The 17,370-nt window shown below is 47.0% G+C and overlaps 1 protein-coding gene across 1 annotated transcript; it reads left to right on the top strand.

Annotated features, from left to right (window-relative positions):
- Positions 1-4,245: 4,245 nt before the first annotated feature.
- On the top strand, positions 4,246-16,064 carry PSTPIP2 (proline-serine-threonine phosphatase interacting protein 2; the record flags this gene model as incomplete). Its single annotated transcript, XM_088528578.1, has 14 exons — positions 4,246-4,346; positions 7,046-7,123; positions 8,192-8,226; positions 9,873-9,979; positions 10,424-10,486; positions 11,010-11,108; positions 11,396-11,441; positions 12,230-12,309; positions 12,997-13,095; positions 14,244-14,340; positions 14,665-14,746; positions 15,552-15,586; positions 15,811-15,868; positions 16,039-16,064. Coding segments are annotated over 13 exons (972 nt in total), but the record flags the coding sequence as incomplete, so codon positions are not given.
- Between the last annotated feature and the right edge of the window lie 1,306 nt (positions 16,065-17,370).

Raw genomic sequence — 17,370 nt, 5'->3', positions numbered from 1 at the left:
CTTTTTTTTCTGGTTCGAATAACCTCTGCAGGACCTTGAAAAGCTTCAAGACTTGACCACTTGCGAGCTAGAATAGCACAGCCATTTATCTCCGCACAGCGGCTCTGACCACCAAAATAGAACTCTCTACTGCTGTGTTTTTCTAAGCACATAAGGCTGAGAAGAGACACCAAACCTCTACATAAATAAACATATTTCAGGTAAAAGCCCAGTCTCCGTGAGCAGCACAGTGCCTCTTGCTGAGTGTTTTAGCTTGTTGGCCCCACCGCTGTGAGCTCAGGTTTTACTTGTCAGTGCAAGCTGAAGGGCTGAGGATCAAGAGCATGAGTATACACAGGCATGCTGAAAAAATGCCAGGACCAAATACTAAACTGCTGCATTTACCAAATCTTTTCGTGCCCATCTTATTTCTGGGGAGATGAGGGCTCATGCAAGGTCACACCATGGCTTCAGATGTCATATTGCAGCATTTCAGCCCCTCTAAGATAAAAATGCAAGCTAAATCCCAGAGGGTGATTTTATGCCAATTGGAAGTATCCAGCTTCAGAACAGAAAAGTCACTTTTCCACATGTGGTGTGGATTACTTTTTTATTCTGTGAAACTTCAAATTGTTTCATCTTGCCTAAGTTATTCATTAGCAGAGAAATTCCTTCTCACATACGGACTCTCTAGGAGTATATAAGGGTGGAATAAAGCAAACCAGGGCAGCAGGAAGCCTCTGCTTCTGTTGGCAAGCGCTGCTGTGGCGAGCAGAGCCCTGGAGCGCTTTTGAGAAGCTTGGAATGGGAGTTTCCATTCCCTCAGGCCTTCACATCCGTTCTGCACGCTCTGGAAACATCAGCTGCTGCTTTGTCACCTCAGATCATCTCTGTGCAGTTTCCATGGGCACTACCCTAAATAGCATGTCTGTTAATAGCTCCAGCAGGGAGCCCAAGCTGTGGTGAGGACCGTGACGGTCTCGTGCTGCTCGAGCAGGGGGGAGAGGCTGCTGGCGAAGAGGAAGGGGCCCAAAGAGCAGAGAGAACCCTCGGTGCGGCGGTGCAGTCGTGCCTCTCCTTTTCTTCAATGTCCCCCTGCATTTCCATGTGCTCCCTTACAGCTTGCATGTGCAGGGCCAATACATTCCCACAGGCTCCTACACCCTGCCTTTTCCTTTTCCGTTTTATTTATTTATTTTTTAATGAGTTTTGGCTTCTTCTCTGCCTGCACCACCTAGTTCAGGGCCAGCCAAAACAGCCTGTGAGAGAGGAAGCTGGGGCCTTTCTTGCCACTGCTCTAGCCCTGCCCTGGCCTATGTCCCAAACCACAGCTGTATTCGTGCTTGCCACGATAGCCTCCCTTCTCCTCTCCACTTTGCACACCCAGCAAGCATCAGCCTTTCCAGTGAGGGCTCGGCCATCTCTTCAGCACGAAAGCCGAATTCGGATGAGTGGCGGTGGCCTGAGATATTATTGAGAAGAAGCCCCTTGAAAGCAGAGGAAAATCCTCCCGGCCTGTGCGTCAGGCCTGCTATGAAGCTGTGCCTGTTTGTCATTGCTCATTGGCTCTGCTTCTGCAAAACTTTGTGTCCCACTCGTGACAAAAGGAGTTAAAGGGCTCTCTGCCCTGCATAAGGAGCAGGGCACCATTCTGGAGCAGATATTCCAGCGCCTTTCACCACCACTGCTGTGCATCTCCCTGGTGACCTGCTGAAGATGAGATTTGACTTGACGCCTTTAGGTAGAAACTCTATTTTAGATAGAACCCGCATTATGTGTTAACTTAATCGAAGCATGCAATTTAGCAAAGTTTAGCAAGTTTTAATAGGTTATAGTTCACTTATCATGGATCTTGTTGCTGGAAAGGGGTCTCAGCCTCAAGGCATATCCTTGAGAGCCATCCTTGCTCAAGTGGAGATCCTGGCCGCCGTGCAGGAGAGGATGAACTCTAGGCTGTCCCTCTATTTTGGAGGCAAGATTTATAGCCATATTTGCGTGTGAGATGACTTTTGGCTAGTGCAGGCTCAATTAGCTCTTGGTTTTCATGCTGTTATCTGTCTCCCCAGGGTTCAACTTAATCAAAATGCAGTCATGCTGCCTGTGGATGGTTAGTGTCTGAGTTGGGGAGGAGATCAGGGCCATGCAGGTTGAAAAAGACGTTGAAACTTTTCTAATGGATTTATTTGGCTGTTTTTGGATCAATGTTGCTATTTTATTGGGAAAAATATTGGGATTTGGGATATGGGGATCCCTGACCCCCAGCTGAATGGCGTGTGCAGATCCTGAGAGCTCATTCCCTGCTTATTTCATTGACTAGAGCTCTCTACTATGAGCACCAGTGCCCCAGTGCTCTACACACATAGAGTGCCCAATTGCTGTGCCCAGGCTGAGCCTGGCTAAGCAGCACATACGTAGTTGCTCTCTGCTTCTTTCTTATTTCCTTTAAATGAGGATAGGAAGTCAAGTAAGGATGTTCTTGAATTTTGCAACAGTCACAAAAATTGATTTCAGCGTAAACGCGCTTCCTTTTTCACAGAGCTGATTAGCAAAGACGCAGCGTGAGCTGCAAACCAGCTGTGTGTTTTCGGTAATAAGCCCACTTTGGGCACGTGTGAGCTCGTTCAGTAAACAAATAGAAGCTGTTTGGGGATCAGCTGTCCCATGGATCCTGCTCCATAATCTGCCCCCCGTGCCCATCCACAGCACAGACAGAGCAAAGCTTACCTGTGATCCCCGGGGGTTTCCAGCTGGTCCTATTTCAGCAGATCTCTGCTGCATTTCTTGTTTTCTGACCAATTCTTTGACCTTTTGGAGAAGTCCATAATGATGAAATGTTTGATTTGCTACAGAGGCCAGTCCTGCGACTCATGCTGGATGCAAACTCCTGAGAAATCCCTTCCTTTGCTTTCCTCACATTCTCACCGGTTATCTGCATACAGTCATCTTGGCTTTAAACTGTTTCCGGAATCTCTCCATCCTGCCATTATTCCTCTTTAAGTTTCTTAATAACTATTTGTGGGTTTTGCTTCCTTTCTCTGAACTCCCTATCTGCTTTAGCCATTGCTTCCTTTCTGCAGCCTGTTTCTGTGTAACGTGAACCAGTCCTTTTTGCAGAAGATGACAGGTAGCAGCTTCTGTTGAGCTCCCTGCATATGCTTTGGCCTTTTATATTTTTGGAGAAGGAGAGTTCCTGGTCAGAGCCTCCCTCTTTATATTATCATAGCACTTAAAGTCCTGATTTTGGCCCAGCCCCAAAGAGTGGTAAATCCTGACTAGTCACAGAAAAAAAATCCACTTTTTGCCCTATGGAGTTATGGATTCAGACAGCTGATAATAGAGTTAGGAGAAAAGAATGGGGTGATATCACTGTCATATATATATTTTGGTAAACATCACAGGGGTGGGCATTCAGAAGGGGCTGGATGGAAAGGACAAACCCAGAATGGTTGAGGTTGGAAGGGACCTCTAGAGATCACCTAGTCCAAGCCCCTGCTCCAGCAGGGACACCCAGAGCAGGGGCACAGGGTGGCATCCAGGTGGGTTTGAAGATCTCCAGAGAAGGAGCCTCCACAGCCTCTCTGGGCAGCCTGTGCCAGGGCTCTGGCACCCTCACACCAAAGAAGTTCTTCCTCACATGGAGGTGGAACTGCCTGGGGTTCAGCTTGTACCCGTTACCCCTTGTCCTGTCACCGGCCACCACAGAGAAGAGCCTGGCCCCATCCTCCCTACACTCTCCCCTCAGGTGCTTGAACATGTTGGTCAGATCCCTCTCAGCCTTCTCTTCTCCAGACTAAACAGGCCCTGCTCGCTTAGTCTTTCCTTGCACGATAGATGCTGCAGTCCATTCATCATCTTTGTTGCGCTACAAATGCCAGCTTTGGAGGGGACAAGTACTAAAGGAGGAGTTTTGGTGTGTCTTGGGACCAGCCTGTACTCCAACCAGGGCAGAGCATGTTTCTGGGATGCTGTAGGAGTAAGCTGAGCACTTCTATTTTCTAAAAAGGAAGGCATAAAAATGTCTTGTCCTGAATTGCCATCACTTTTCTCATTCTGGAACTGGCTCCTAGCCTAAACCACAAGGTTTATATGTTTTTGTATAGTTTATAAGCCAGACAGAAACTGGCAGTGTCACATCGGCTCTTGGCTGAGCCATTTCTTGTATATATCTCTCTAGGACTCTGTAAATCCTGCACAATCCTTGTAAAAGTCCTGCTGGTGCAATGGATTGCACCAATAGGGATGTGACTCCTGTTCTTATGTTTTCAGAGCACGGATTTGACAAGTACAGTTGGCTATGACAACATCATTCAACACCTGAATGACGGCAGGAAGAACTGCAAAGAGTTTGAAGACTTTCTGAAGGAAAGGTATTAAGTTGCCTTTGAAACTGGATTTGATTGAACCTCGGAAGTGAAGCAGTCACTCCTATTTCTTGTATCCCCATGTTGTTTTCTTTTTTTCTCTTGTGTTTGACTACTTGCTATGTAAAATGTGTGATTTATGCATGATGATGAACTTGTCTTTTTACACTGTCCTTCCCTTAAAGACTCATATTGTGGTATGAGGTCCTTTGCTCAGCAGTCCTCAGCCATTAAGCAATTGGTATTGCTAGTTACACAGCCCCAGGCTCAACCGATGCTAAGATTTGAATGATTTGTGATAAAAAGAAAGCAGAATCAGGAGCAGTTGAATATTTACATGTTGCCATGCATCCGTATGGAAGGGCAAGTGTTTACGGAGGTTGGTAGCCTGCCTGGGTCATGCTCTGCCATGAAGTTCACCATGCTGAGAGTCAAGAATACTTTGACATGGGAGACATTTGCAGACTGAATTGGAAATCTGTAAAGAGTTGCAAATTTCTAATTCTTGTCTGTGTGGACAGCTTACAGCTTTTATGTTATAAAGAAATAGCAGCATTAGATAGTATGTCTGTTAATGAGAAGACTTGAACTATGTGGAGGTTCTGTGGCTAAAAAGGCATAACTGAATCCTTACGGTTGGAAAAGACCTTTGAGACCATCAGTCCAACTGTAACTGAGATGGTAATATTTTGGCTTTATGGTTCACTTGGCTTACGATGACTAATTATGAAGACTGTTGCAGAACAACCTGAATTAATGTAATTTTGGTGTTCAAAACTGGAGGAAACATGTGAATATAAAACTTAGGAAAGAATAGCTTGGAACAAATTCAGTGGGATTGCAAAGTAGGAGGACTTCTAGTTAAAATCTAATGCACCTACTTCTGTCTAGTCCGTAACCCCATGTTCCAGCAAAATGTGGGCTTTCTATCTGCCAAAGCAACCTGCTGCTGTGTACCTGAACCATGAGAACCACAGCCCACTCACCACTGGCGAGAGAGAGAGATGGAATTCGTGCTCTGCACCTTGTGCCCCTTTCATGCTTGCTGTTGAAGGTGCTATAGGTCCTCATCCATGTGTCTAGCTAGGAGAAGACTGCAGAAATTCAGACTGTCTCAAGTGTGCTCTTCTCCTGAGCTGAGGCTCGCTGCTGGCATCCCTCTCTGGACATGGCACAATTCTCCATCCATGTCACTGTTACACAGCCCCAGCCACAGGGGACATGCTTGTTGGATCTGATGCCTTGTTTTAAGTAAAAGTTCATGAGAAAATTGTTAGAGGAAAAAGCCATTTTACAATCTTTATTATCACAGAATCCCAGAATCCCAGAATGGTTGAGGTTGGAAGTGACTTCCAGAGATCATCTAGTCCAACCCCTGCTCCAGCAGGGACACCCAGAGCAGGGGCACAGGGTGGCATCCAGGCGGGTTTGAAGATCTCCAGAGAAGGAGCCTCCACAGCCTCTCTGGGCAGCCTGTGCCAGGGCTCTGGCACCCTCACAGCAAACAAGTTCTTCCTCATATGGAGGATGTATTTTTCTATATGGAGCATATACATTTTTTTTTCATTCCTCTAAAGGGTTTGAAATGTTTAAAGAGCTGAATGAAGTGAACTTCACCCCTAAACTGTGGAAGTAACAATATCACCATCTGCCTCTGAGTTAGAGATTAAGGCATTTTAGGAAACAGTTTATCCTGCAGCCCTGATTATCCATACAGATTTCAAACCAACTGCAAAGGCTGGCTGCTGTTAGAATACACCACCTACATCTTTTCTTTTGTGATCTTTTTGTGTATTGTCTTTGAGCTCTCTGTTTGAAGAATAGAGGACACTATGATGTCTCCAAGGTTTTGTCAGATTTTATCAATATTTTATTATTTAGATTTTATCACTGCAAGATTAGGCTTTAGAAGTTGTCTGCAAGGGCAAGAAGGGCGGGGGGGGGTAACTATTGTCTCATTTTAAAAAGTTCTGTACAACTCTCCCACTTAAATGGCCCAGCTGAATTTTAGAATGAGGGTAGGGCAACTGAACTGTCTTTGAGATCCCCTAATCCTTTCCATCACATTGGGCTGACATCAGGCAATGGACTGAAAAGCAACCTGTGTGATGGTGAGACAGAGGTTGATGACCAAGATGGAGAAAAAATGCGATCACACAAACCTTGATCGCTTAGAAAACTGAGCCAAAAACTACTCAGCTGACTCACCCAACTGCAGTGCAGAGCCCGCTTAGTCCTCCAACACCTGTGGAGGGGTGCACACCATTAGCTAGCTACTGGGAGTGGTGCACACCGGTACCAGAGCTGCAGCAAAGTGTAGCTTCATTAGAGCATTATACTGGCTGCTGGCTAATTGCCAATAGACCCTTATTTGAATCAACCATGTGTCCTTAGGACAGGGCAGGAGATTTGCATCTAATAAGAACCCATCTTCACTCCTTGCGGGCTGACCCAGCAGTGGGACTGCATCCCCTTCCTGTACAACCTCCAGTGGGTCAGGAGTGGGCAGGAGTCTGAATATTGCATGGGGTGTGTATGGAAATGCTAGAACCCTGGCTGCAGTCGTGGGATTGTGTTCTGCTTATTCACTATTCCCTTGTCTATACTCAGGGGACATCTCTTGGGAAATCCCTGCCATTCTTGACTTCTGTTGACAACAGTTTCTGAAATGTGAGTTGCCTCTAACTTCCATCTTTCCTCAACAGAGCAATCATAGAAGAAAAATATGGTAAAGAGCTTATTAACCTATCAAAGAAGAAGCCCTGTGGGCAGACAGAGCTGCAGTAAGTTCAGCCACATGTGCATTTTGCTTTTATGGGCATTGTTTGGAACAATGAAGGAGGAGGAGAATGAGATGCAATAGTGACCAAAAGATGTTCTGAATTTAGTCCTGTGAGTGAAGAGGGGCTCAGTTAGGCTGGTATCTGACAGTAATCGAGTTGGACTCCACCAGCTTCCTTCAGTTATAGACTAACTACGTGGACACTCAGATGAGATGCAGTCTGGTGGTTACGCAGAGAGGTGAGGATCAGGAGACCTGTGTTCTGCTCCTGGCCTTTTGTAGCCAGAAGGAAGGACCTTTATTTCCTTGAGTCAGACTGTGCACGTGCAGCAGTGTCACTGTGCTTGGCTCTGACCTGGCAAGCTGTAAGCAAAATTTAGCTCTGAAGCACATGGTGTTGCTAGCTCTCCCTAAATAAGCCCTTAGAAGATGAGGAGAGCCTAGAGCATCTCACTGCTAAATCCCCCATAAGGAATTGGAATAAAACCAAGAGGACTGTCCCCAGTCCTCTAACTCCATTTCCCCAAGGACTTTTGGCAGCTTCTTTTACCTCTTTTGTTCCTGTACATCACCCATGCTCAGTTTGATATCTTCTGATTATTTGTTTATGGGGTTTTTTTTTGATTATTATTAAAATCGTTTCTGGAATTTTCACCACGTATGTAAACAGGGAGAAAATTTCCCTAAATTTCCAAACACTGGACAATAAAACATATATAAAAAATGTTAATATGTCCAAGTGGTACTCATGGGAGGCTGCTTGGAACATTTATCTTGGAAGTCAGAACATGCATTTATATTCAGTGTTTGGAAAAACTCTTAGGTAAAGAGATTCTTAGGTAAAGAGATATCTGAGCCACTGAGCTGTGTTGTACCCACTTAGAGGGGAAAAACTAACAGTGTAAAAGTGGTAAATAAACCTGCTTCAGGCTGCTTTGGCCAGTATCCAGTCAGGAACTCGCTCACCAGTTTATGAGAAGTGTTTGTTTTTGCTGTTACTATTGGTGAAGCCTGCAGTGGGCTGGATGGTGCTTTCCTGCTCTTCTAATATTGTCTCCATGTTTTTCAGCACCCTGAAGAGATCTCTTGATGTTTTTAAGCAACGTAAGTAACTTCTTCACGTTTGTCAAGATACTCGGCAGCACTGAAGCCAATAGCTAGCTCCTTGGGAAGCAAGCATTAGAGAAGTCTCCAAAACTGTATGATACTTGGATCAGTCATAGGCTGTAAATTCAGGCAACCTGCTGCCCCTCTCCTCTCCTTAGGCTTCCCCAGAGCTTCCTCCAGCTGTGTGGTTTCTAGGCAAGTTGAGGAAAGTGTATGAACAGTGTCACACCTGAATTATCTGAGTGTGTCACAAACTGCAGACTCATAATGCTCACAAATACCTCCAGCATTTATCCCGGCTTTTGAGATGTTCATCCTGTACCTGAATGAGTTTGGACAGAGGTAGTTTGGGTACCAGAAGCAGGGTAGATAGTTCACAAGTGTCTGCTCAGTAATACGCATAGAAATGTGTGGAGAAGAGAAAGTGCTGAAATGATCCCTGGGGTTATCCGAGACCCTACATATGGGTCTCCTGGCCTAGCCCAGGCCCTCAGAGACCAACAGCCCAGCAGACTGAGTCAGGAGTGGAGGGTTCCAGACAAAAGCGGGAGAAGGAAGGTTCATCTGTGGGGCTACCCTCCTGGGCTCTTTTGGGTTTTTCAGGCTGACTGGAGCTCAGAAGTTGTGTTTAGATTATATTTCAGAAGTTGAACATCAAAAGCTCAGCTGCATTTTCTCTATCCCTAGACCTGCTAGGCCTGCAAACCCTGCCAGGACTCCTTGGTAGCAGCCTGTCTCCCTCCTGCTCTTCTGCTCTAGCTTGGCTTTTGAGCAGAAGTTGGGGTCCTGTGAGCTCTTCCTGTGCCTAAAAAGGCTCTTTGTGAAGGATTTCTAGCTGGGCACTCAAATCTGAGGGGTGCCCATCTGCCACCTCCTGCCCTGGGTGTAGGCAGCCAGCTGGCCTGCCTGCATAAATGCATATGTGCTAGCTTTAATTTAGCAGTGCAAATATGTAAGCAAGTGGCCACAGGAGTGCACAGAGGGCCAGTGCTCTGCACAACCACAGCAGATCTGTCCATAGCGCTCTGTCCTTGCAGTAGCTGCTCCATTAATAGCTGTGGGTTGCTGTGGGATTGAGAGCGAGCAGTGCAAAAAAGGGCTCATGCTGCAGTGCATGCTGCAGTTTGGGTTAGCTCCATGAGCTTCATGAGCTGCAAATGGGCAACTGTTTCGTGGTTTTGGCCGCTCTCCCTCAGCCGGGTCAGCTCAGCATGATGGTGAAGATGAGCCTGAAGCTTTAGCAACAGATTTTCAGTACCCAGGTTGCTTCTCTCCTAGCCAAGGGCAATGCCTATTCCAGACAAGTGCTTTAGTGCTTGTGATGCGTTGAAACACGCCTGAATTAATCTGGATGAGGGGAAGGGTAAGTGTGCTCTTTTGAATAACTTTGTTTGAACATCAATTTTATTAAGCCGAACTGCAGGCCTTGGCATGACTGATCCTGCATAACTCTTTACATAGACAGGCTCTGTTTGGAAGGTGTTTTAAAAGTGCCATTGTTTTCATGTTTCTGCAAGGGGATGTTTGAGGTGAGGCCTGTGATGATCAGGGACCCCAAATGGAAGGGATCTCCTGGGTCAGTTTGATGTCAGTTAAAACACAGTCGTCTTAGGCTGATATTTGATTTTTCTTTTTCATTACAGAAGTAGACAATGTGGGGCAAAGTCACATCCAGCTGGCACAAACCTTACGGGAGGAAGCAAAGAAAATGGAGGATTTCAGGGAAAAGCAAAAACTGCATCGGAAGAAGGTCAGGAGTTAAGGGAGACGCAGGAGCCGGTACCTTTGCTACAGGGTGCACCAGGGCTTTCAGGAATGCTGGGCTCCTGCCCTGGCCCATGTTTGCTGCTGTGCCCCAGCCCCCTCTCTGCTGTCAAGGGCTTGTCATTTCTGGGAAGTCCAGAGTTTGTTCCTAAATGTTGCAACCGCACTGGTCAAATATGCAGCAAGCTCTGACTTCCTCCTGCTCAGGGCTGTGTGCTGTCATTTTGCCAGGGCCAACACCAGCTCACAGGAGCTTAGTGCCAGGGACTGCAGGCCCATTCAAGAAGGTTTAGGTGCCCTGCTCAGGACATCTGGGACATGTCAGGAGCGTTGGCTGTGTCTCCCTGCCTTTCGCCCAGAACCACAAGTGGTGCTGGCCCATCGAGTCTCGCATGAGGGGCACACTGACCTAAGACTTTTCTCTTCACAGATAGAGCTTGTGATGGAGGCGATTCACAAAAACAGGAATTTGCAGTACAAGAAGACCATGGAGGTAAAGCAGACGTGCTGCTCTGCGTCCAGCAGAACTGTAGCTCACAGGCACACACACTGCATCTGTGTTGTACACAGTTGTTTGTTGCTATATGAGTTAACACAGTTAAAATGCAAGAGCATGGAGCTGGGGCAGAGCTAATCACAAGAGCCTCCCCCTGTGTCTGAACACTGTTGTGCCTGCATGAACGGTGTGCAGAACACACTCAACAAAACGGAAGAGCAAGGAAAATAGCTGCTGGCAGTTTTGCAGGCTCAGATACGAGTGATTTAAATGTCATGGACTCAGTTACTGTGAGCTTTTCTTCTTGAGCAAAGAGTAGCTTGTGTTGTCATTTTGCCCATGCCAAAGGCCGGGGACATGTGTGAACTTGAGTCCCATCCCCTTCTCTGCCTGCACCACCAGCCTGTTCATTCTGAGGCTGTGCTTTCCTCTAAAGTATCGTGCATGCGAGGGTTTATTCACTGTATTTCCATCTCTCTATTTGTTGACACATTCCTGCTCAACTTGGTGGCTTTCCCAGGCCAAGCGGCTCTATGAGCAGCGCTGCAGGGATAAAGATGAGGCAGAGCAAGCTGTGCACCGCAACGCAAACCTGGTCACACAGAAGCAGCAGGAGAAGGTAAAGGGAGGCAGGTGGCCCTGGGGAAGGGGCAGAAATGGAAGGGAGTGGAGCAGGTGGCTGTGCCGTTTCAAAGTCCTGCTCTACACTGGGAAGCACTTACACCTCTATGCAGTGTTGTGCTGCATGGGAGACTCCCTGCTATCTAGGCTGGTACCTCTTGATGGTCAGAATTTGCTTTGTGTCTCTTCTCTCAACTTTGGGGGTGAGGTGAGGTGGGAGGGATGCTAATATTCCCCAGTACCAGGGCTGTCTTACTTCTCTGTTCTCTTTCCTATTTTTGACAGCTGTTCCTGAAGCTGGCTCAGACAAAGTCAGCTCTGGAGGACTCTGGTGAGTGTCAAAATGAGGTGCACCAGATGGAGCGTTTCCTGTGGCAGGAGGCAGTGTAGAGTGTCACTTTGTGAGGCATGAAACCGTAGGATGCTGGAGTGAGCTCTAGCTCTTGTTTTAGCTGCAGCTCCTTGGAAATATGTTCCGGAGATAACATGAGGCGAGAGCTTGTCCTGGAGGAGCCTCTGTCACCCTGCCTGCATGGCCCCACCATGACTGTTCTCTCGCTCTTCCCTCAGCAATAGGGACAAGGCACTGAGGCTGGCGGGGCAGATGGTGCCAGCCCAGCACCTGGACCTGTGCTGGAGGGGAGGGGAAGAGCTCCTGGTTCTGCTCTGGCCATGTGTCAGTGTCATGGGTCTCCTGTGCTGACGGTGACCTCAGGAGATGTGTCGCTCAGGGCCTGGCGTTGCAGGATTGAATACTGCCAAAACTTGGCAATGAGGAGCCATCTCTCTGGCTTGCTGGGGGGCAGGCTGCGTAGGGCCCAAACATAAGTGAACATCAAGTCCATGAGGCTGCACACCGGAGGAGGAAATCAGGTAGTGCAGGCTCTTTTAAGCCTTCAAATGAGTGCAAGGAATCTCCTTCACACGCTGCAGGGAAGCAGAAGGAATGGAAATGCATTTGCCAAACGATGTCCCCTTCACAGTGTGCGCTGCAGATGGTCGACAGTTCTCTGCCCGTATTCATTGCATTGCTAAGAACTGTTTGCTTGGATGTTCCACATACATTTTTTTATTAATTGATTGATTTAAAATGAATTGCCAATTTGATTTCCATCACAGACAGAAGTTATCAGCAGAATATTGCTGCATTGGAGAAGATCCGGGAAGAATGGCAGAAAGAGCACATCAAAGCGTGTGAGGTAAATGCTGAGAGGCCTTCCTGCTGCAGCGGGGCCCTCCAGCTTCCTTCCCTTCACTGCCAGGGCTGTGGATAGAGCACATTTCCCCTCTGATTTTTATTCCCCCCATGGTAATGTAGTAGGACCTGTTGCAGGTAATCTGCATGTTTCTAATGCTTGGCTTCTGGGTTTAAGGTCCCACTACTGCAAGGTTTCTGATTTTTATTTGCTTGTTTGTTTGTTTTTGTTTATTTTATTTCCTTTTGTTTTTTCTTTCTGCTTTTCTTTCCCCTTTTCATCAGTTTTAAACACAGTGACCTTTTTGTGTGTTACTTACCTGCCTGTTTGGTGCTGCCATCATCTGGTTAGAATAGTTACTTCACTGTGACAACTCAAACTGAATACATATATATAATGCATATGTGTATGTACATAAAGTATAACTGATGAAAAGACTCATTGCAGTGTAGAATCACAGCAGGCAGAGATTCCTTTGCTCACATCCACTTTCCTTACTTAGTAGTTCTCTGGCAGACAGCAGAGGCAAGACTAATACGTGATCAAGAGGTGAAATGTGAACTCAGGTCGCGCTGATAGTTAGAACATGTGTGAGCAGCTGGACTCAGAGAACCAGTCCCCACTGCGGTTGTGGCCTTTCACCCTGCTGACAGGGGAGCCTCATGTCCTCTTTTGTCTTCGTCCTTTCAGTTTTTTGAGACTCAGGAGTGTGAGCGGATCAGTTACTTCCGCAATGCCCTGTGGCTTCACACCAACCAGCTCTCTCTGGACTGTGTCCAGAATGACGAGGTAAGTCAGACCAAATCCTTTCCAAACCTTCCAATTCCTGCTTTGGAGAAGTCTTTCTCTGAAGAAGGAAGGAATGAAGAACTCATCTGGGTTCTCTTTGCCCAGGTTTTTGTCAGACCGTAGTAACAGTCAGGGCCCTTTCAGTGTAAGCTATTTTGAATATCTGTTGTTGGAGTAATTGTGAGAAAATAGATAGCAGTATATGAATGAAAATGTATCAGAAGGAACACATTGCTCCTATGAAATCCAGTCTCCCAAGAGCAGATGTGTGTTCCTGCATGTGACTGTGATTATATCACTTCCACAAGTTTTGCAGGTTGCTTATGAGCATATCCATGCACACAGAGCCAATTCTTTATTATTCCACATTAATGTGGAGATATGCAAAATGGGCTGGAGCACTCTGAGCAGCCAGGAAGAAACAGGTAGAACTGGGTACAGTGCAATGAACCCGCTTGTAAAGAATCAGCATTGCTAAGTCCCTGGCTCTCCCTGTACTGGGAAAACTAATCCGTTCTAGACAGGCACCAGCAGTGGGCTGGCTCTGTGTTACACATGGGCTAATACATCTTCCTGAACAGCTGGGCAGATTCCCACACCAGCTCTCTTTTCACTTGCTGCTGCAGGCTCTCATCCATTGCTTTCGCCGTTGCTACCTGCTTTAGCCTCAGTGCAGCTGGTAGGGTTTGGCCTAACGGTTAGAAGTCACAGACAACAATCTTCATTGCTCTGCTCTATTTCCCCAATTACTGTTCACCTTGGCTAAGAAATTCCTGGCTGAAAAAGATGAGGAAATGTAGCAGGAAGTGACTTTGCCAACAATTATGCAGGAGTTCCTTGGTGAGGCTGGCAACGGGAAGGCAGAGCCTCATTTGCTTTGCTGTGCACAGGACTGTGTTATGGCTGTGCTGGCCTGTGGCCTTTGATCAGCTGATGGCCAGACCACAACAGCAACTTGCAGGTGGGAGGATTTGGGCCAGTTTTTACGGATGAGAATTCTTCCTCCTGCCTCCTCTACCACTGAAACTTGTGTCTAGGGGTGAACACTATGCTTTCCCCCCAGGCGTGATAAATGATTTAAAATAACAACACCAAAACGCTTACTTTTCAATGTGATGTACAGCATGCTTTTTAATTCTCCTTTGCAGAAATATGAGGACATCCGCAAGAGTTTAGAAATGTGCAGCATTGAGAAGGATATTGATTTTTTTGTAAATCTACGCAAAACTGGAAGTTTGGCTCCAGGTAAGAGCTCAATGTAGTCTCCTAAAGTAGTGCTGACTTGTTTTTCCTCCTCATGGTTTTGTTGCTCTGAGTAGGATCAGTTTGGGTGAAAAAAAATGTTTCTAATGTCCCTCCATTTGTTCTCTGTCAAGAAGCACTAGTGCCTCTGCCACTCACATATCACCAGTCCCTGAAAACATCTCCCCTTTCTCTACTTTTGAAGTTTTTAAGCCAATCAGACATATTTTGAGGGAAGGGGGGAAGGCTTAGCAACTGGATGTTGGTATAGCCAATTACTTCATATTTACACAAGGTCTATACCTTACTATTGTGAATTTTCCCTAGCTCCTGTTGTTTATGAGAACTACTATAATGCACAGAGAAATGCAACACCCGTGAGAAGTCCAGCTCCTGTACCTATATCAAGGTAAGGGACTTAATGTACAATGAAGCTCTCCCAAAAAAAAAAAAAGTATATTCTTGCTCTCAATCTGTTGGAATCCTGATTTGGGAGTGTCTTACTGTGTCTCGCTGTCTCTGGAAACAATCAGAGATCCTTTAAAGAGCGTGGGACTCCTAATCTACCACAACTGATTAAAACCTGGGCTTGCTTGCGTGGTTCTCCTCTCCCTGCCTTGTTGTCTGCCTCGCTGAGGAGGCTGGGATCAGTTGAAAACATGTTGTGGGTAGAGGAAAGAACAACATCAGCTACAGTGAGAGAGGACAAGAAAAACACCGTTCCAGGGCAGACGCTGGGCAGGGAGGGTGGAGGGAAGGATGCTTTTGCCACAGGGAAGAGGAGGATTCAGGGCTAAACATTGTTGCTAAAGGTGAGTGTCCCACTTGGGCTGCTGAATCACTACGTGAGTCATGCCCAGTTATGACTGTCTGATGTCTCAGTGTGCAGGTAAAAATGTTGCCAAGTGCACGTGTCATACCCCAAGGCTCTCACGTAAATGTTTTGCCAACTCATTGCTTTTTGGTTATTCTTCTTCTCCCGGGCTTTATCCCGGGTGTTGATTTCCGTGTTTGCCAAGCAGGCTATTGATGGTTAATGAACCATGGAATGACTTGGAAACAGATCTCTGTAAAAGCCAGGCCTGCCAAACATCTTGTCCTCTCACAAGCTCAGTGTGGGGTGTCACACGATCACAGCAACAGCCTGAACAGATGTTTTAGGAAAGTGGGGAATACTGCAGCAGATGTTCAGCTTTGTGTTTCTTTCTGTGCAGGAGGGGACCTTTACCACCCCCAGCCAGCGGGCCAGGTGAGTTACCTGGGGGTGTCAGTGCTGACACCCGCAGTGGGACTCCAGTGGGACTCTGTTTTGGGTTCTAGGCAAATCTGCTCGTTAAGCCTCCATTTATCCCTGCCTCCCATCCCTTTACCATGGCTGGGCAGTGCAGACTGGTCTTGTCTTTTTCTGACATCAAGCATCAAGCTCTTCCAAGCACTGTTGAGCATGTTTAATATTTTTGTGCTGTATTTTAGATGATCCTGATTATGTTACAGTTGACGGCTACAGCTTGATACATCACTAACAGCCACAGTAAGTACTGGAATCCAGGGAAAACAGGATTTAACATGGGATGCAGCTACAGAGGGAAGAGTCATAGAGCAAGAAGGGGGTGACACTTTGGGGTGACTGGCTGTGAGTGACAATCATGCCAGTCCTCCCGACACCTGTGTGGAGCTGACACCATCCTTGCTGTTCCATAGGTTCTCCAGGCAGTACTTCTGAGCAGCCTGACCAGGATGGCAGAGGTGGCGTGTTCAGCTGTTGCCAGCAACACAGCACTGAAATGCTTCTTCATTTTAAGAAATCAACTGGGGATTTTGATAATTATTTGTACATTCAGAAAGTGGCTACTAAAAAACCTGTTCCTTTCGTCAGGGAAAGAAAAAGTATAAGCACTGGACCTACACACAAGGGGATCTTCTGTGTCAGCAGAAGTTTTGATTTGAAGTCCTTTTAATGTACACTCATGTGGAAGAGTCTGCAACCTGTTACTCTCTAGATAAGTTGCGTGTGCCGAGGGGAGCTCTGTGTGATGCTTTGGGCACCCTGCTTTGTGTTCAGAGCACACTTATCCCACTCAGGTCACTCAGGTCTCAGGTTTTTCAAAGCTGAGGTTGCACTTTGGCCTATTTCTAAAGTTTTTTCTGTAATGATAATTAAGTTTACTAAAATTAAGTCCAGATTATGATGTCTCTCAGGAAACTTATTTAGAGCAGTACCAAGGTTTACAACTCTAAACATGGGTCCGGCTTTGCAGGACATGCCCTCCAGGCAACTGAGAGTTGATTCATATCTTGCCTGGTGTAGCAGCCCTCGTACAGACTCATTTGGACAAACACTGGTGATATCCACACTCAGAACCCTCAGAACGCAGTTTTGGGGGGAGCAATGGCACAAATTAAAGGGAAGTTGTCAGTTGTCTACCCCAATCCTTCCCTCCTGTGCACCGATAAGCTTGTCAGTGAGGTATTTGTTCTGACTGCCTTTCCTGTCTCCCAGAGACTCACTCAGCGCTAATCCTGCTGGGATCTGCCTCTGTTCCCCGCTGACGCCCACTGCAGAATTTCCATTTACAGGTGGAACCTGGCTAGAAACAAACTAACTAATGCCGGCCTGGGGCCATGAGAACGGGGCTTTGCCCGTTCCCTCGTGCCAAGAGCCCCCCATCCCGCCTGGAGTGCGTGTGCGGGAGCAGCTCGTGCCGCGGTTCTGGACGAGCCCACATCCAACACCCCCCGCAGGAGGCTGCTGCAGCTTTAGCCCTTCAAATAAATCATTTTAAAATAACAGTTTTGAGGCACGTTTTTGAGGTTTGATGCGTCGCTTCCTGTGCTGTTCACTTCCCGTGGGGGCCGGGGCTGGCACCCGTCTTGTTTTCCCTTCTCCGGGGGTGTTGGGACGTGCAGTCCCTCAGCCACCCTAATGTATATCTCTTAGCTACCTTAGTGCAAACTCGTATCCTTACAGCTGGCCGGGGGACCGCGACCCGCGCAGCCGCCGCGCTCTGTCCCTCCGCCGCCGCCGTAGGCGCC

The sequence above is a fragment of the Tinamus guttatus genome, unplaced genomic scaffold, assembly GCF_059628265.1.
Source record: "Tinamus guttatus ecotype Peru unplaced genomic scaffold, ASM5962826v1 Tinamus_guttatus_pri_ptg000313l, whole genome shotgun sequence".
Lineage (NCBI taxonomy): Eukaryota > Metazoa > Chordata > Aves > Tinamiformes > Tinamidae > Tinamus > Tinamus guttatus.
The sequence above is the reverse complement of the archived record's forward strand: the minus strand, read 5'-3'. Positions and strand labels throughout refer to the sequence as shown.